This window comes from Hemicordylus capensis, chromosome 2, assembly GCF_027244095.1.
Source record: "Hemicordylus capensis ecotype Gifberg chromosome 2, rHemCap1.1.pri, whole genome shotgun sequence".
Taxonomy (NCBI): Eukaryota; Metazoa; Chordata; class Lepidosauria; order Squamata; family Cordylidae; genus Hemicordylus; species Hemicordylus capensis.
Window position 1 is genome coordinate 86,152,859 of NC_069658.1, and position 20,790 is coordinate 86,173,648.

Consider the following 20,790-nt stretch of genomic DNA (forward strand, 5'->3'; position numbering starts at 1 on the left):
CTGCTGCATTTTGAACTAACTGAAGTTTCTGAACTATGTACAAAGGCAGCCCCACGTAGAGCACATTGCAGTAGTTCCTCCTGGGGGAGTGTAACCCCATCCAGCACAGGAAGATCTAACTCATCCCGTTCTGAAGGTAAATGGCCTCAAAACAGTGGTACATATGCTCATAACTTCCAGGCTAGATTTCAGTAGTGTGGAGCTGTCTTTGTACATAGTCCGGAAACTGCAATTGGTGCAGAAAGCAGCAGCAAGATTGGTTTCTGGGGTGACCCGAAGAGATCTTATAACACCTTTTAAAGAGCTCTACTGGCTACCGATATGTTTCCAAGCAAAATACAAAATATTGGTCATTACTTATAATGCCATTAATAGCTTGAGTCCATGGTACTTAAGAGAGCACCTTCTCTGTCATAAATCCTGAGATAATGCGGGGAGGTTTGGTTACTATTGCCACCGGCTCATTTGGTGGAACTGGGCCTTCTCTATGGCTGCCCCAGGGCTTTGCAATGCATTCCCTGTCAATATAAGACCATTTCCATCTCTAGCTGCCTTCAAAAAATTGCTCAAGGTACACTTGTTTTCTCAGGCCTTTTGTGAAATCTATTTTTAGCTTACGTTCCTTAAGGAAAGTAAGCTTATGAGATCTCCTGGATTGTGTGTGTGTGTGTGTGTGTGTGTGTGTGTGTGTGCCGCTATCAAGCTTACAAGGCCTGGACCAATTTGAACCAAATTTGGTACTGTTGTAGGGACACATAGGGACACCTCACAGTTTGTGATGCTGTCATCCACCCTGATTCAAGATGGGAAATGTAAACGTTTTGAGGAGCAAGTGGGCTAAAGTGTGAACCACCTAACCGATTTGATCCAAATTTGCTACAGCTGTAGGGACACATAAGGACACCTCAATGGCACAGTTTGTAATGATGTCATCCACCCCAATTCAAGATGGCAGATGTGTGAATGTTTGAGATGCAAGTGGGTAAACTGTGAACTGCCTAACCAATCTGAACCCAATTTGCTACAGCTGTGGGGACACATAGAGTAGGGATGTGCAAAGAATACTCCAGGCACATCTCAGGGGGTGGGGAGGGGGTCCCTTAAGAGGAGGCAGGCAGGTCCTAACTGTCCCTCCCGTTAGCCTCTGCTGCCCCTTTGTGGCACTGTACTCCGTAAGGGTCCACCGTGAAAGCAGCAACCCATGCTGCTTTCTCCTTTAAGGTGCCTGCTGCAGTGATGAGTTGGTAATTATCAATTAAGAATATATGGAAAGGGAAGTAGGCAGATTAGTTCTTACCAGAATTTCTTGTTTAATATTGCTTTAATTGTGTTTTATTTTAAATTACTGAACACTGTCTTGAGACGCAAGGCAGTTTATAAATGTGATGGAAAAATAAAATAAATAAATACATATTTTGGAAGGTACAGAATACTTGCAGAGGGAGACAAGACAAATGAAGAGCACTTCTCTCCTTCTATGCACATGCACTGTGGAAGTGAGTAAGTCTCCTGCTGTGAGGACGCAGCCTCTTGCTGCATCCTCAGTTCATTAGTCAAGATGTCAGCCACTATTTTTGAGCTCCTTTCCACCTCTTATAAATCATTGATCTTTCTGTGATGATGACAATCATAAAACATTAGTTTACTTTTCAAGGATATAGGATTTAGAGTGTCACTTTTTAATTCTGTCTGAGAAAATCACTGTGCTAATAGCAAAACAATAATCTTACCTTCACAGGAAACACCTTTAACTCTTGCAAATCCTCTTGGACATGCTGTGTCTTAAGAAAAATAATGAAAGAATGCAGCACTTATTTCAGAACATGATATCTCAGAATTTATAAACAAGATTCCTTTGGGGAGAAATAAAATGCTTACTGGATAGGTGTAGATGGAAAACAATGGGACCAGATTAAGAGAAATTAAAACTATTTGTACCACCCACCTCCAGACATCACAGACTTTCCTCCAACAAATATGTGCTAATAAAAGTGATCATAATACAATCAATTCTGCACACAAGTAACTTTAAGGAGACAAATATAAATGGCATATACAGGCAAACCTCATCACTTGTGGAATTGCTATTCGTGGTTCCACATATTCGCAGGTGTCTAATTGACGCCTGATTTCACTATCCGTGGAGATGAAAGGGTATGTATCTGTGGTTCCTAGAGGGCTGGAAGTGACCACGGAGGTCACTTATGACTGCCATTTTATTGAGTAGGAGCCATTTTGTGGCTCATTTCTTTTTAAAAAAGCATTTTTTCACAGTTTGGGGGGGCATTCCTGGGCACTAGACTCTGTGGAGAATGGTACAGTAAACATTCTCAATTATTTTCAGCCCCGTTCACTGTGTTTTTGCAATTTATTCACCTTTTTTGGCCATTCTGGAACCTAACCCCCTCACCATTTCCCACAGGCATAATGCCTCATTACTCGCAGTTCTGTTATTTGTGGTAGTAGGTGAGGAACGGAACCTCTGTGAGTAACAGGGTTTGCCTATATCTTTTACAGTCTAGCCCCAAACGAGAAACAGTTGTGTTCATTTAAAATTACTTAACTGTATAAATATTCCCCTTTCCATATTAAGGAAAAGTCCCAAGTTAATATTTCTTTGTTCCTCAGAATTATTTTTCCTGTGGTAAAACTACTACTACCTCCATTAGGCACAGACCTTTCTTTTAAATCATCTGGAGATGGGAACATGTAAGTTACCTTACACTAGTTCATACTACTGGTCTATACTGAGTCTAGATATTATCTGCTCTGACTGGCAGCACCTCCACAGAGTCTCAGGCAGAAGTCTTTTCTATCACTTACCAGTGGATCCGTTTAATGGGAGATGCTAGGAATTGCTCACAACAGACACACCAATTACACAGAGAACAATAAATCAAATTCTATTTGTAAATTTGTATTTACCTTCCTGACTTAAGAGATTCATATAATTAGTGCTAAAGTAATGTTACTACACTGCAGTGATGGCAAAAGATAACAGAAACGGGAAATAATTATACCTGAGCAAGTTCTGGGAAAGGACATCTGAACTTATCAGGGATACATTGATTGAGGTATAGTACTTACACCCATGTTTCCATGATGTTTGATGCTAGAGGAAACTGCAAAGTAAAGAATCATACCTAATTCACAACGTTCACACGGGCTACCCCAAGCGGCTCCCAAAGTAGCACAGCATTCAGATTTCAGAGTTGCTCCATTGATGTTCACTTCACAGCGATTGTCTTGAATGTTCAGCCAACATGTTCCCTTCAGACTATCTACAGTGAATTAAAAGAAAAATTGAATTCTACTATATTTGCTACTATTTTTATGTATAAAAGTATTTGTTCTAAATAAAAAATGCCAACAAGTGGCCAGATTCTGTGGGTGTGATATTGTACTATATTGTAATGACCTTATACAAATCTATGGTGCAGCCACACTTGGAATACTGGTTGCTACATCTCAAAAAGGATATTGTAGAGCTGGAAAAGATGCTGAAAGGGGCAAACAAAATGATCAGGGCCTGGAGAACGTTCTGTACAAGGAAAAGCTTATACATTTGGGGCTTTTTCATTTAGAAAAAAGTGAACAATGGAAGAGATGATACAGGTATATGGAACTATGCATACTATGGGTAAAGTGGACAGAGATAAAGCACCCCTCCTTCACTAGAACTAGGAGTCATCAAATGAAACTGATGGCAAGAGATTCATTAGGGACAAAAGGCAGTACTTTTTCACATAGTACATATTTATGCTATGGAATTCACTGCCACAAGATGTGGTGATAGCCCTTAGCCTAGGTATAAATGGACAGTTCTCTAAATAGAGGGAAGTAAGAAGTGGGGTCCACCAGGGATCTGTACTGTAACCAGTACTTTTTAATTTATTTATAAATGATCTTTAAGTTGGAGTAAGCAGCAATGTGGCCAAATCTGAAGGCGACACCAAACTATTTAGGGTAGTGAAATCCAAAATGGATTGTGAGGCGCTCCAAAAGGATCTCTCGAAACTTGGAAGTGGGCAATAAAATGGCAAATGCGGTTCAATTGAAGTATAAAGTGATGCATATTAGGGCCAAAAAAACCCCAACTACACATATACTCTGATGGGGTCTGAGCTGTCAGTGACTGACCAGGAGAGGGATCTTGGGGTCATGGTGGACAGCTCATTGAAAGTGTCGACTCAGTGCATGGCGTCACTGAGAAAGGCCAATTCCATGCTTGGAATCATTAGGAAGGGGACTGAAAATAAAACTGCTAATATTATAATGCCCTTATACATATCTATGGTGTGGCCACATTTGGCCCACAATTTGTGACCAGAACTCTGTACAAATCTATGTGTACTTTTGCACATATGTATACATATTTGTGTATATGTGTACATAGGTTTGTACTTAGAATAACTGTATACAGTTCTGGTCACCATACCTCAAAAAGGACATTACAGAACTGGAGAGGGAAAAGAAGAGGGCAGCCAAGATGATCAGGGAACTGGAGCACTTTCCTTACAAGGCAATGCTACAACACCTGGAGCTTTTTAGTTTAGGAAAAAGACTGAGGGTAGAGGATGACATGGTAGAGGTGCATAGAATTATGCATGGTGTGGAGAGATTGGATAGAGAGGACTCTTTCTCCCTCTCGTATAACATTAAAATGAGGGGTAATCCAATGAAAGTGATTGCCAAGAAATTAAGGACCAACACAAGGAAGTATTTTTTCACACAATGCATAGTCCACTTGTAGAATTCTCCGCCACAAGATATGGTGACAGCCAACAGCCTGGAATACTTTAAGGTGGGTTAAATAAATTCATGAGGGACAGGTCTATCAGTGACTCCTAGTTTGAGGGCTATAGGCTCTCAGCCTAAAAGGCAAGGTACCTCTTATTACCAGTTACAGGGAAGAAACAACAGGAGGGAGGACATGCCCTCAGCTCTTGCCTGTGGGCTTCCCAGAGGCATCTGGTGGGACACTGTGTGAAACAGGATGCTGAACTAGATGGGCCTTGAGCCTGATCCAGCAGGGCTGTTCTTATGTGCCTTTTGGAAGGGTGGTATAACTTTTTTAATAATAAATAATAAATAAATAAATGTGGCTTTAAAAAGGACTTAGCCAATTTCTTGGTGGAAAGTGTTTACTAGTTACGATGGTTAAATGCTTCCTCCAGGTTCACAGAAGCATGCATATAAAGACCAGTGATAGAGAAGAAAAAGCAGCTGCATAACTGGCTTCTGGACTTCTCAAAGGCGTCTGACTGGCCAATATGGGAAAGAGATTGTTGATGGAATTAGGACTGATCCAGCTGGGCCCTTCTTGTATACCTAAATAAATCTGTTGCTCCCACTGCAGCAACTAGTACAACAAATCTGTTGCTGCAACAACTAGTACAAGCTAGTTGATATATTAGAGCCAAACTGTATATTTCACTCACTTGTGTGTAGCTTTCCTCTGTCCTTTTTTTCTTTTTCTTTTTTTACTGTAAAGGCTGAAATCTGTTGTAGAAGTCTGGTGTGTGTGTGTGTATGTGTGTGTGTGGGGGGGAGATTTAACCCTTTCCCCTCCTGTACTTTTTTAGGGGGGGAGGGGGGCTAAAAATCACAGCTTCCTCCCCTAAGGTATGCTCCTTTACACTGAAAAGCAAACAGCCATGATATTTTAGAGTTTTATGCTCACCATCACTAGGGATGTACATGGAACCGATCCATGCACTCCCAGGAGGATGAGGGGAGTTGCTTTAAATGACAGGGAAGGCTCTGCCTATCTGTCAGCCCCATGCCGCTGCTCTCCCACTTCCAGAGCTTTCCAGAAAAGCGGGTGTGCTGGGCTGCAGCGCGCATGAATGTGAGATTACATGTGTGTGCCAGACATTAGTGTGGTGATGCTGCTGGGACTGCAAGCAGGAACGCTACCGCCCAGCATGCCCACTTTTCTGGAGTGCCAGCGGTGGTGGTAGGGAGTAGAAGGGCAGGGCTGACAGTAGGCAGCACCTTCCTTGTTATTTAACTGGTTTGAACACTGGTGGACAGAACCGGTTCAGTGCTCCAGGAAGCGAGCACCGAACGGTTCCGTGCAACACCCAGAATCAGCATTTAGCAACCAAGTACAGCATAACCACAAATAGTGGGATAAATACAGTCAGGAATTAACACAGTCGGGAAGCACATAATAATATTTATTACAGGACAAAATACAGGAAAAACTGATGTTCTCCAGTGAAACTAGATACCTTGTATTCTTTATAAAAGTGTTACATGCTGTAACTAATTTAGAAAGAGCAAAGGCCAGGTGCTTCCAATGGTATTCAGTTCAATTTGGGGGGAACTATAATTACACTGGTTCACAGTTATTGCCATTGTATTATCACATTTCAATTATGTGAATGGTGGCTTACATACTGTGCGGAGAATAGAGAATGGGAGTGGACCCCATCTGCACTGCTTTTGAAGATGTGAGAAAGAGACCTGCTCTGCTACACAGGCAGATTTGACCTGTTCCTATCATAGTGGGAATAATGGAGCTACCATCAAAGCCTGTGTTTGAGCATCTGTTCATAGGAACAGAACAGATCTGTCTATGCACAGCATGGGCCTCATTCTTACACCCTCACAGGCAGCACTATTATTTATTTATTTATTATTTATTTATTACATTTATAAACCACCCCACCCAGAGGCTCTTGGCAGTGTACAACAACTTTTTTTAAAAAAAAAAGACATAAAACCCACAATTAAAACAATGCTAAAGACAATATAGAAGCAATTCAAAAATGATTAAAACTATTTAAAACCAATTAAAATACATTTAAAAACAACAACACTTTACAAGCCTTGGAAGGCCAGGCTAAATAAATAGGTTTTTAGGGCTCTCTTAAAGGCCGACAGTGAGCCTAAACTGCGGATATCTGCTAGGAGTGCATTCCATAGACTAGGAGCAGCTACAGAAAAGGCCCTATTCCGAGTCGCCACCAGACGTACCGGTGGCAACCGGAGACGGACCTCTCCAGATGAGCTCAACGAGCGATGGGGATCATACAGAAGAAGGCACTCTTTCAGGTAACGTGGACCCAAGCCATTCAGAGCTTTAAAGGTAATAACCAGCACTTTGTATTTCGCCCAGAAACATATCGGCAGCCAGTGCAGCTGTTTTAAGACAGGCATAATATGGTCTCTCCGGGTTACCCCAGAGACCAATCTGGCAGCCACATTTTGAACTAACTGAAGTTTCCGAACTACGTACAAAGGCAGACCCACGTAGAGAACATTGCAGTTGTCGAGCCTGGAGGTTACCAGCTGATGCACCACTGTTTTGAGATCGTTCATTTCAAGGAATGGACACAGCTGTCAAATCAGCCGAAGCTGATAGAAAGCGCTCCTGGCCATAGCCTCCACCTGAGATACCAGGGTGAGGTCTGAATCCAAGAGCACTCCCAAGCTGCGTACCTGTTCCTTCTGGGGGAGTGTAACCCCATCCAGCACAGGAAGATCTAACTCATCCCTTAAATTCCAACCCCCCACAATGAGCACCTCTGTCTTGCTTGGATTCAGCTTCAATTTGTTATCCCTTATCCAGCCATTTACTGCCTGTAGGCAGGCATTTAGGGAGTGAATGCCATTTCCTGATGATGAAGATGATGATGATAAGAAGAAATAGAGGGCTCTACGCCAGTCCTCCATTTTCTGCACAAATGTAATCCCAATATTTGCAATCCCAAATAATGCTGAGATATTAAGGTATGATAGCATTAATTTTGAAATCCACAGTAATTTTTAATGACATTAAACACACACCACTGCACAAATGGAATTTTGCTATGGGAAACAACTAAACTTGTAAAATGGATGTTTATGTATTTTTAATAAATATTTGTACCTTGCCTTTCCACCTAGTGATGCCCAAGGCAGCTAATAGCATATAAAAACATAAAAATAATCATGAAACAATTATCAAGCACACTAGGAACAGCAGCAGATATAAAACCAGCACAACTCCAAACAATCTATTATAGTAATTCTCCTGGGTGTGCCTTGGAATGTGCGTCCCAGCACCCAGCTGATTGGCTGGGTGGCGGATGGGCCTTCTTGGCTGAGGTGCACCCAGGAGGATTGGTCGCCGCAGCAGTGGCAGGCCTGGCCGCAGAGGCCAGAGGCAGCGGCGGGCCCAGCCCAGCAGCAGAGGCAAGGCCCAGGTGGGGGAGAAAGTGGGGGGGGGGTAGAAGTGGCAGTGGGGGGGAGAGGTGGCTGGGCCCAGAAGCGGAGACTTGGGCAGAAGGGGGGGAGGGGTAACCGCTGGCCCCAAAGAGCGCAAAGATGCTCTATGTGGGGTCAGCTACTAACAGCATTAATTTATTAAACCTCTACCACCATTAAAGACCCGCTGGAAAGAAAGATTTTGGGTCTGCAGCAGAATACTGCAAGAAGGATGTGAGGTGAAACTCCAAAAGTTAGAAGTTCCATAATCTGGGCATTTCTACTGAAAAGGCTGTCTTCCATATTCCAACTGAACTCATTCAAACATTGGTGCAACACAGAGAACAGCCTCTTCAGTGGATCTTAGTACCTGGGCAGGTTCATATGGAAGGAGGCTGTCCTCATAGGATTCCAGACCTAAGTTGTTTAGAGTTTTAAAGTCAAAACCAGCACTTTGAACTGGGCCTGGAAACAGACCAGTAACCAGTGCAACTGTTGGTAATATGGGAGTTGTGTGCTCCCAACACTCAGCTGCGGTAAGCACTCTGGTTCCAGCATTTGGGCCAAACACTTTCCAAAGGCAATCTCACACTATGGTATTCCAAGAGAAATACAACCAGGGCATGTGTCAACAAGTTACCTTTAGATTCTGTGAAGTTCAACAAAGGAAATGTAGCTATAAAAATAGAGCCAATTTGCAAGTTATAGCCTAAATCTTCTTTTCACCATATTCAGAATTCGACACATCCAGGACAAAACATTGTGTGAAACAGTATCTTTGAACACACTGTCTGTAGTTTGATACTACTCCCTGGGGGGAAAATGGGCTCTGATCAATTTCGTTGCCAGGCCAGACACATTCCTTGTAGGAAGTAATACTTAGCTTTCTTACCAGTTGGGTATTACTGTGTAGCATTCCTTCCCTGTTTAACTAACCACTGTAGACAACTGCATTCATGTTTTTTATTTAAAGAATAAAATAAACCAATAGACTCACCAATACAGATCAAGCTTGTAGAGTCTAGTTTGCTGCCAGATGAACACTCACAGATGAAAGAACCAAGATTGTTCCTGCAGGCACCATTGACACAAGGGCTGCTTTCACATTCATTTATATCTATAATCCAGAAGGGAAAGCACTGTTAGACTTGCTATGTGTTTCTGGAAAATATTATGATGTATAGACTCTGCCATGAACCATGTTACGCCAGAATGTCTGGAAAAATAGTCCCTTTTTAAAATTATTATTAAAGAGAGAGTTAAGCTTAATCTGTGTAATGCAGAGTATGGGCAAGCAGTTTGTATGAGCACAAAGGGTTTGCATAGTTTTGGAAGGGCTAATTGATTGGCTGCTTCAAATATGCGAGAAACTTCCAAGACTGAAAAAGTTTTCCAGAATCATTTATAATTGTCTTGTGAGAAATCAAAACCCATTTTAATGGAAAGCAATACACTCCTTACCACAATTGACTATGTTCAGACAAAGGCCTTATTGTTTGTCATTTATGGCTCCACAAGGCTTAAGGAAAATTAAGAAAACACTGTCAGAAACTAAACATTGCAGTGCTGTCTGTAATTTGTGAGACCTGGAAACAGCTCAAACACACACACACACAACACACACACACACACCCCTACATAATACTGTGAATAGTATATCCCTCTAGCTAATGTTTGGTTTGGCTTTATTTCACTTGCTCCTCCATGCTTCCTCCTCCATCTTTCCATGTGTAGTTTCTAAACAAGTCCAGATCTAGAGATAAGACACCAACCAACAATATCAAACTTTTTAAAAAATTAAAATTTGCTAAAACCTTAAAAAAACACAAAACAAATGCTTGTTGGAAGGGTAATTCTCAAGAGCAATTTTGTGTACGTAACCATGTCTTTGCAGTTCATCCATATCAATTTTGATATGAGTTCTAAATCAAATCAGACTTACTAATGCAAACAGAGAGTTCCTGTTGTGGTTCACGAATGAAATACATTTTAGTACATAATTATATTCTCAAGGAAGGGACTAAGAACTAGGGCTAACTTCATAAGCCTATAATTAAAAAATAAGTGAAAAATTAAACACAAGAGGTAGTCAAGTACTACATAAATACATACTAGTATGCAATAATAAGCATATGGATTAGATAAAAATAAATTGTCCTACTTATTCTGAATAACTGTTCCACATTTCCTTTGTATCTGATATACTATTCTATCCTCCCATCTCCACCCCATATGTGATGCTCAGTTGCATTTAGTATGTCCCAAGGATTTTTTGTTTTGTTTTTTAAACAGCATCAGAAGTAGGGATGTGCAGCTAGTTCGTGATCTAACCATGCTGCTGTGAATGAGGCCGGTTCAAGTGGTTTATCCACAAGCCACTTCGAACTGGTTCAGACGGGTTCATCAAACCAATCAGTTTGACCTAACCGGTCTGCATACCCTCAGTTTGGTCTGAATTTGGTTCAAATTCAGACAGAACCGCGTCAACTGGTTCAACAAAATGACCCTAATCAGAAGCTGCAGTCCAAAACAGAAGACTGACATAGGGGAATTTTTCAATCCTTTTCTTTCCAGCAGTGTCTTTGAAAAATTGTCTCCCTGCCCCCTGCAATGCTTCTTTTCCTGCACGGAAAAAGATACTTTTCCACAGTATTCCAGAAAAGAAGGACCATATCCAATGTATTCGATAGGCAAATATCTGCTTATTACCTCATGCCTCAAAGCAGAGTTAAAGTTATTCTGTACTGGTCACTGAGTGTGTATTTGTCTCACAATCTTATGAGGTAGATAATTATTATCTGTGTTACCCAGATCTAGAAGCTGAGGGAAGAGAGTGAGCTCATGGCCTCACAATAGTTTCAAATGTAGAGCTCAAATTGGGTTCCCTATTCTGGACTGCACTGTTTATAGTTTTCTAATGGCTTTCATTCAGTGGGCTAATCGTATAACTTGATCACATCAACTGCTTTTAGTTCTGAAATCAGCGTTCACTTTAGAAACAGTGCCCTCCAGTTATTTGTCTAGTTGTTTCAGTGTTTAGTCTCTAAAAATATCATCATGAAAGCGATGCAACTTGGTTTAGCATGGAAGGATTTAGAATAGTAGGTAAATGCAAAAACTCTCCGTAGAGATGGTGCAAGGTCAGAGGGTATACTAATAAGTGTAGTACAATTCTTCCAAGTTCTGTTCAGCAGTTTATACTAGAATAAAGCATGGGCATGGAGATTCAACATTAGTCCTCTCTCTCCTGGGAGCATCAAATTCTTTGTATATCACACTACCACATACATAAAAATGAAATGTTCAAAGCACATCCGGTTTGCATTTAATTATACCACTGGACGAACAATGGAAACCAGATTTTGTAAAAAATTCAAGTTTCAAGACTCAAGCAAAACAAAACAACTTTTTAACAACTTGCTTATGAAGAAAAGGAATAGCCGGAGGTATGCTAGTTTTAATGTTACTAGTGACAGACAACTATATTAATTAAAGCATTTTAAAGTTAGAGTGGGGAAAAAGCAATTGCCCAAGGGCATGATAACTTTAATCTTCAAACTACTAAACAGTTAATCTTGTGCAAATAAACTATAAATAAATAAATAAATAAATAAATAAGCAAGCAAGCAAGCAAGCAAGCAAGCTCTGTGCAATAAACTAAGGTGTACTATTATTTTATCCATAATTAAGCCCCAAATAATTAATTTGAAATCTTAACATGTGCTTGTTGCATGTTTTGTAAATAATGCAGAAAACCCACAGTCATGTGTACATAAGAACATGAGCACAAATGATTTCCCACACCCACTGTAGCTCCCTGAAAACCTTCCCTGAGGTTTAGAGGACCCTTGAGAATGATGCAGAATCACTTAGGGCTGCAGGGCATGTAAGCAAATCTCCAAAAACAAGGTGCAGGCACTTTATGGAACCTGCCTAAGTGCCTGGGCCTGATTTTCAGGGATTCACCCTCCGCCTGCAGCCTTTATCACCACAATACATTTTTCCTGAGGGTACCCAGATCCTCAGGAGTAAAGGTATGCACAAACTGGTTGGAGGGTTCGGTCCGAACTTGGACCAAACCACAGGTTTGCGGACCAGTTAGGTCAAACTGATCGGCTGGGCCGGTCGGTTTGATGAACCAGCCCGAACCAGCTCAAAGCAGTTCATGATTGAACCACTCAAACCAACCCTGTTTATGGTGGTCCGGTTTGATCATGAACCAGGTCTGCACATCCCTACTCAGGAGCAGTATTAAATTCAATCTCTTAACAGTGGCTGACATACTGTGCAAGGATATGACAGCCCATTAAAGTTGTATGCATGCAAGCTGTGCAGCCGCACAACTAGTAAATCTATTATTTCCAATGGGCTTCCTCTTGGGTAACACAATTGGCACAAGTTGTGTACTGCAGTGTTACTGGGATGATGTGCCCTTGCACAGTATGTCAGTCACTAACTTTAGTATTGAGCTGTACTAATAAATGATAATAAAATGAAGAGGAATTCCTTTCCTGATCTAAAATCCAAATGGAATTTATTAGTAAAAATTGTTTTACATATTTTTCATTGACAGGTATAGATATAAATATGGTTGCAAATCTGACAGGCAATCCGATACTGCTATGGGGGCATACATGCTTGGAAGCAGGATTCCACATGTATATTCTGAGATACCTGAGGAGCCATGCACACAACTGAATGCTGCATGAACATTGTAAAACTCAAATCAGCTGTTCATCCACCATCAGAAAACTAGTGACAATCAGAAAAGGGAGCATATTCAGAAGCAGGAGCATGTGTGTGTGTTTGTTGGGTTTATTTATCCTCCCACTTCCTCCTTTCTCCAGTTATTTGACAGAGACTATGTACCTGTGTACAGTACATGTACTGAGCCAAAGAGCTTTAGGTTTGGCAAAGATGTTTAGATGTAAAGGGGGCTTTCTTGTTCTTTTATTCCTTACAAGTGAATTTCGGCCAGTAACGGCGCTCCTGGCCCCCCGCCGCCATTCCCCCTCGTTCCGCTGACCGGCTGCCCGCCCTCCCAGCTGCTTTGTGATCCAACCCCCCCCCTCGATTAAGGGCCAATTAGGCCCAGGCACTTGCCCCCGCGGCTTCCGCCGCCGACCGACCACCCGCCCTCCCAGCTGCCGATACCTCCTTACCCCCGGACCACGTCCTTCGCTTGATCGGAATATCTATTTACAGAAGGAGAGAGGAGCTCTACATGCGAGTCTCTTCCCGAACTGTCTCTTGCCGAACTGGCGCTTTGGGCGCCAAGGATGCCTATTGCGTCCTTTGCGTCCATAGCGCCAGTTAGGGAAGAGACTTTAAAGAGAGTGTAGCTCTGCATGCGAGCTCCTCTCTCCTTCTGGAAATAGATATTCCGATCAAGCGAAGGACGTGGTCCGGGGGTAAGGAGGTTTCGGCAGCTGGGAGGGCGGGCGGTCGGTCGGCGGCAGAAGCCGTGGGGGCAAGTGCCTGGGCTGATTTGGCCCTTAATCGAGGGGGGGGGGCTTGGTTCAAAAATCAGCTGGGAGGGTGGCTGGCTGGCCGGCGCCGCAGGGGCTAATACATGGGCCGATTTGGCCCTTAAACTTAGCCAATATGGCCGCCCGTGTCTGGGCGGCCGTATCTTTTTTGGCAGTTCTGAGCATGCGCTCCGCCGAAAAAGACACGGGCGCACAGGATCACACTCAAGCCTTTTATTATATAGGATAGTAACTCCACACACTTTTGAGTTTTGAAGGTCCCATGAGTTTAAAGTCCCATGAGCTTTTCAGTGGGACAGAAAAACTTTCCCAGCTGTACAAGTGAAGCAGGATCCGCATCACATCCTACATTTTAATTTTTAGTGATATCCAAATAATTAGTTATATATTTATTTGTATTTTTCATCATGCTATTTGTATTTTTACTGTGCACTTGAACATATTATGCACCTGCTAAACTGAGGAGTCATTCCAAGCTGAGCCAGAAGAACTGTGCTACATTATTTAAAATAAATAATACTTGATGACAGATTTCTTTTTTTCTTACATAAACTGGGTTTTACAAGACATAAATGTCTGTACTGACCTTTGTTTAAAACATAGGCTGTCATTTCTTTTAAGTATTAAAATTGTGACAGCAAATTGAAAATTTCATCCTTCAGCATTAATAAAGTTTAAACCAAAACTATTTTTTTTATTATTCTTAATCTTGGCATGAAAAGCTTGGACTAGCTATGTTTTGAACTTTAGTATGTAACCAATTTTGTTAAATTGTTTTCTCAGAGTCAAAGCCAAATTTGGAGATGTCCCTTCTGATTACATTTCAGTGATTTATGCTTTGTTGTTTGTGTCCTGGATTCATGTTCAACACTGTGAACATGTTTAAAGCCAAAGCTGTACTTTGAAGATAAATATCAAGATGAACAGATACAGTTAGCATCACCCTGTAATATTATTTCAGCCCACAATAAACTCCCCATGACATTAGAACATAAAACACACACATATGCAAGAACACTTGAATTCCAAGGCAACCAAAGGCCCACTTATAAAAATGTAAACTCTCACTTTCTTCAGAGTAGCCTCATTATGCTTTTATTAGGCTTCTTCAGAGTAAGTAGTTTTAGGATTTTAGTCTCTTTTTTAAAAAGTTATGAAAGCAAAGGATTGAAGAAGAACATTTAAACAAAACTATGAGGAAGGATAATCTAGTCCATATTACATCTGCTTAACTCTGTGTGTGTGTGTGTGTGTGTGTGTGTGTGTGTGTGTGTGTGTGGTGGGGGAGAAATGGCTGATTTAAACAATGTATAAATCCTTATACAATCCATACAATAGAACCACGATTTCTCTTATGCAGTAAACAATAAATTAAAAGTGAATTAACTATAACAGAAACTGAGCATTTGTAGAGTGAATCTGAAGATACTGCCCTTCCAAACATTTCAAAATGAGTATGCACTAGCTAAAAACATTAAAACAAAGAACTAATTGTTTGAAGAAGCGAATAGTTTCCAGTCACACACAAGAGATAACTTAAATTCATCATAAACTAAGATATTGAGGTCCTTCTCACTACCAGGTCTACCCAGGCTATCACAGCCCTATCCAGGTAGATCTAGTCATGAGAAGGGCCAGGATTGGTAACCTGGATTTGTTCCTTAGCCATATAACCTGGATTTGAAACCTGGGCTAAAAGTGATGGAGGAGGGCACACGTGCACCTTCCTCCCTCACTGCCCAGCAGTCATGTGGCTGCTGGCAGGCTGAGCGTCCATAGCGCTGGGTTGAATGCACCGCACTTCTCGCACAGTGCATTGTGGAATGCAGGAGGACCCATCCTGTATTTCCCCCTCACTACTTGCAAAGCACTCACACACTGGCCATGTGGGCAGGTGGCACAGCAGAGCCCGGGAGTAGCTCCGATCGTGTGGAGGAAGGCAGGCGGGTTCCTGCCTTCCCCACAGGCCAGGTAAAGTTTGGTCATGTGAACCTTAAAGAATTTGATAATCAACCACAATGCAACTCTGGGCTGATTTTATGATGTCTGAAATAACTTCTTTTAAAATAATAAGATATTCAAATTCTCAGGGCATGTGACACAACCCCATAATCCCCATGCTCTATTGAAATGAAGTCTAAGTACATGTACATAAAATAATTGCATTTTGATTCCCTATTTACCCTTTCCCCATTCTCCTCCCTTTCCTTTGTTGCCTCTCTTGTGTCTCTTTCCAGACTGCAAGCCCCTCATATTAAGTGCCTGTCCTTTTATCTCTTGTAAAGCATGTTACTAGCCGAGCTTATTCTGTCCGGCTCCCAGAAGCCTCTCTGTTTACAGTTGCATCTCCAGGCTTGGAGATTGTACTTTTGTTATGCTCAGGAGCTACACTGCAATGTTTGCACTATGTTATGTTATGTTATGCATGGGGACAAGTCATTTAGTTGGCAGTGGACAGGTTGCCCCTAGATTTGGCTGCAAGCAACACAAATTGTGAAGAGGATTAGCTTTACACTCCCTCTTTCTAAGTGGGGGCCCGGCTAAGCAGACTCCAGAACTAGCTATTGTGAGTTATCTGCCATCAGAGGTCATTTTGGACTTAGGATGAACTCTAAAACTCCCCTCATTTTCTCCCAAGAGAGATAACACCTGTTGCTAAAGAAGCAATTAGGCTAGGAAGGCAAAGCAGATAAGATAAGTGCAGCAACAACCTCCATCATGGAGGTTGAGTCAGTGATGTAACTCTGAAAGTGTGCTTATCAAAACTTTTGATAGAATTATTGGGAGAGTCAGTCCCAACACTTTGATGCACCTGCATACTCTAGTTTTCATTACAATCAGCCTTGCTCACAATGGGCAATTCATAACCTATCTTACTCAGGAAGCATGATCAGACACAATGCATTCCATGCCAGCCTGTCTAGGCTCTTCTATTCAGCAAAGTATGACAGTAGAAATGTGCCCCCAAGGTATGTTTTGGGATGTAAGCATCCCTAAATCCATGACCCAGTATGTTCCCCTTTCCATCCTACTGGGGACTCCATTGTTTGCTTCTTCGTGTATTATACACTTGGGACTCCACTGCTACAAGTGCTCCTCTCCCCAGCTTACTTGGGACTCCATTACAACAAGGACTTCAGCAAGACCATCTTTGTGCCCCCTTGCATGCTATACTTGGGACTATATTGAGCCTTCCCTATGCTCTCTTGCAACCTCAAAAGAGCCTGAAATTGGCCCATGTGCCATTTCAGCCAGCTTACCTAGCAGGCGTAGGAAGTTGGGTCCCACAAGAAGCCATTCTTGTGGACATCCCTCTTTATTCTAATCCTGACAACTCTCCTGCCTTCCACCTTATTGTCCCTGAAGGATGTGAGTCTCCCACTGCTCGAAGCCCCTTTGCCTAGAGACAGGCACAGTATAGTGATTGTCCGGCTCTCAGGACCCCAATCTATAACTTCTTTTCAAACTTCCCCTTTCCTCCTCTCTTAGCATCTTTCTCTTGCCCGCTGGGAATTTACACATACTCTGGAACTTTAAACTAAATGTGCCTTACAATAGCCTATTTTAAAATATATTTGTATTGCCTTTACATTAGGACTACCTAGTAACTTAGTCTTATTACTTTTATTTGTTTTTCTTACAATAAACTTTTTTTATTTAATTAAAACTATCTCTCAAGCCAGTTTCTTGAGTTCAGACACTTGCACAAATTAAAACTGCTTGGAACTGTCTCCCCTTTTGAGCTAAATTCCCCACATTTGCCCAAACAGGGGGTGCTGACCAGACACCCTAGAGGCAGTTCCATCAACAAGCACCATATACAAGGATGGTGCTATATATATTATTCAATTCATTCTTTGTTCTGTAGGAACAACATGACACTAAAATTGTGTGTTTAATCAATGCACAAATATTTTAAATGTTATAAAATCAGCCCAGAATATATCCATATTCACTAGAGATGAGTGGCGGCTGGTACAGGCAGGGCTGGTGGGGGCGGGGGTTTGGACACAGAAATCAAGCCTCAGGTACAGATGGCTCACACTCATCTCACCCTGTCCCAGCTGCTTCTCTGTTTCTGCCTCATACCACCATGGCATTAATCCCAGGCACATGGACTGGTATATACTGAGTTATCTCCAAGTTATGATAGAGCACATGGCTTTGCATGCAGAAGGGCCCTGGTTCAATACTGCTGTCTGAAACCCTAGAGAATCACTGTCAGTTAGGGTAGACAATACTGAGTTAGATGCTAACTCAGTTCACATCTGCTGCTGACCTGCTATAATGTAATTTCACATATTCACAGGGTAAAGATGACTTTGTAGTATACTAAAATACTGAAACTCAAATGTGTTCCGATCACCCCATATTTATTCTAAGGGCTAGATGGGATAAGGGAGATCTGCAATCCAATTTTCCATTTCTAGATTTATTTATTTTTTAAGCAAACATACTTTAGGATGTGATTTTGGTCAGAACTGTGGTGCTTGGAGAACAGGTTAACTTTTTCAGACTGTGTTCCTATGACCAGAATGATTGGAGTTAAAGAGTTACTGTGATCTGCAAACCCCACATGTTTCCATAGAAGATGCCACAAGAACCTAGAATTCCCAGGCAATTTCAGTTAAATTGCTGCAGTTAAGCACTATTTAACTAGAATCGCTAACCAGGACCCAACAGTCTGAATACTGTCCAGTGTGTTTACAGAAGAACATGCCATTAGAAGAGTTAAAATGGGTGCAAGTTTTAAAAATATGTAGATTACCATAGGAGCAGCTGCAGTAGCAACTACAGTGGAACAGGTTTGTATAATAGCAGATTCAGATGTGTGTCACAGGACAGAGAATTCCAAAACTGGTAGGGAAGCATGTACCAAGCAGCCTTTGCTGAATCAGCCTAACTCACCCATACAGAGCAATTTCTCACCAAAAGATTTCAAGGGATAAATTGGTTAATATTTATTCATATAGCATGTAAATAAATTCAAGGTCTAAGAACAATAGTTACATGACACATATTCATGTTTAGTAACTGATAGGGATGTATATGAACTGGTTCAGCGTCTCCTTTGGGAAGTGTCAAACTGGTTTGGGCACCTGCAGACAAAATGGTTCGGTGAGACGGGGAATGGTTCCCTTAAAAAGCAGGTAAGCAGGTCCTTATCTGATCCGCTGCTGCCCTGCTGCTTTTCCAGGCACAGCACTCGCTCTACTAAAGGCCGCACACAACTGCGGCACTGTTCCCTGCAGCCTGCACGGAGTCCATGTGTGTGCTGACACTGCACGCAGGCTGAAGAGAACAGTGTCACAGCTGCGTGCAGCCTTTCGTAGTGCCAACGCCTCACCCAGAAATGTTGTGAGGTGGCAGCAGGTAAGGGCCTGCTTACTTGCTTTTTAAGGGAACCTCTCCCTGCCCTGCCTGCACGAGCCATTCGTTCACATCCCTAGTAAATGAATGTCTAACAAAATAGAACTATAGCTATCTGATAAGTTTCCAAGGTTAAAAGAAAAAAAGGTAAAACAAGAACAATCAAATTGTCAGTAATGAACAGCTTTTGCATCCTACATAAGAAAGAATAATGTGGTAATTCATACTATAACTGAAGCCATGCTTTCTATTGTCAATTAGCATGCTAACTCAAGAATTGTTTTGTAAACAATACACTATAGTATCAGTATTTTTCAAGGTAGAATTCTTACCTTCACATGTGTCAGTCTCGCTGCTGAATATATACCCCTTTGGACATGTACAGCTGTAGCTTCCAGGTGTATTTCGACACAAGCCATTATCACAAAGTAATCTGTTCACTAAACACTCATCGATGTCTGGAAAGGAAAAAAATAATTATATTAATTTAATCTGCATGTCATGCTGTGATGCTTTTCTTCATATACATTCTTACATTTCATCTCACTTTCCCATTGTAACTTTTCAAAATACCCCTACAGATTCTTTTAAGCAGGTTGTTATGAATTACAGCAGTTCTTACAAAGTGTTATATCGACACCTATTTTGTAGGTCTTAACAAAATACAATGGCTTACATACTGTGCAGCCACCTGCCAACAGAGGTGGATGATGTGCACGCAGCATCTGTTTCATCTGTTCATCCTGAAATTGCACTGATAAGCTTGGTGACAGCACAGGAGGCATTGTGGGGATTGCAGTTCATCTAAGGGATGCAGCAATGCACTACATGGAACCACATGGGACTACATGGAATTTTTGTGACATTTTTTACTGCTGAGGTGACCTTAAATTTGTTTCATTTCTACACACAATGACATGAAGAAAACACACTGGTGGTGGTATTGGCAGTTCACTGTCTTGAAAGTGTGGCAAGTGCAACTTTTGGCGCCCTGCGTTCTAGGATATTGGGCTTTTCTTCCATTTGCACAGACACATCTGTTGGGGGTTTATGGTAAACTTGAAATTGAACTGAGTATATAGCAGGCAGATCTACATATTCTGTATCTGAAAACAAGAAGTATTTCTTCCATTGGCTGGAAACGTCTTCCCAAACATTCTAGCTGTTGACTAATGGAACTTCAAACATTCCAATTTCTTGAAGTTAGAATCAGTCTGCCTACACCGATACCAATGTTCTGACATCTCAGCAGTGTTCCCTCTAATTATTTTTTTCCATCTGTGAGCAGAACAAGTTTTGTTCTGGGTGGCAGTATCACAGCAGTATGCATGCATGTGCATTCAGAATGGGGCCTTCCTGATTCAACCTGAGTGGGATCTAAAGCGGGACATTTTTTTTAAAAAAGTGTGCGCACACACCTGCGCACGCCTTAGAGGAAACACTGCATCTCAGTTCTAAATGAAATTAGTTGGTAGTAAGTCCTAATGATTTCCAGAAAGCATTCTGTGGCTGCAGACTGAAAAAAGGGTGTTTTTCTGTGATGTATTAATGGATCAGAAATTATATACCTAGATTTGCAACTCTGTGGGGTTGTTGGTATGACTCTCACACATACATGTAGTGAGATTAGGAGTAGTTCTTGAACACGCATGCTTCATCTCACTGTATACAGAAAGCATATCCCATATTGAAATTGCGTCCAAACCAGGAAATCCTAGAGTGTTCATATTTATTT

General features: G+C 41.6%; 1 protein-coding gene across 2 annotated transcripts in view; it reads right to left on the reverse strand.

Moving 5' to 3' along the window:
* Window positions 1-20,790, reverse strand: part of FBN2 (fibrillin 2) — a 272,503-nt gene that overhangs the window by 119,493 nt on the left and 132,220 nt on the right. For both annotated transcript variants that reach the window (XR_008317396.1, XM_053301249.1), the window contains exons 19-22: window positions 19,388-19,513; window positions 9,194-9,313; window positions 3,144-3,281; window positions 1,731-1,781 (exon numbers count right to left, since the gene is read on the reverse strand). Coding sequence is in view for 1 of the 2 variants with exons in the window: in XM_053301249.1 (XP_053157224.1) it covers window positions 1,731-1,781; window positions 3,144-3,281; window positions 9,194-9,313; window positions 19,388-19,513 (435 nt within the window). In the remaining variant the exon portion in view is untranslated. The remainder of the gene's footprint in view (window positions 1-1,730; window positions 1,782-3,143; window positions 3,282-9,193; window positions 9,314-19,387; window positions 19,514-20,790) is intronic.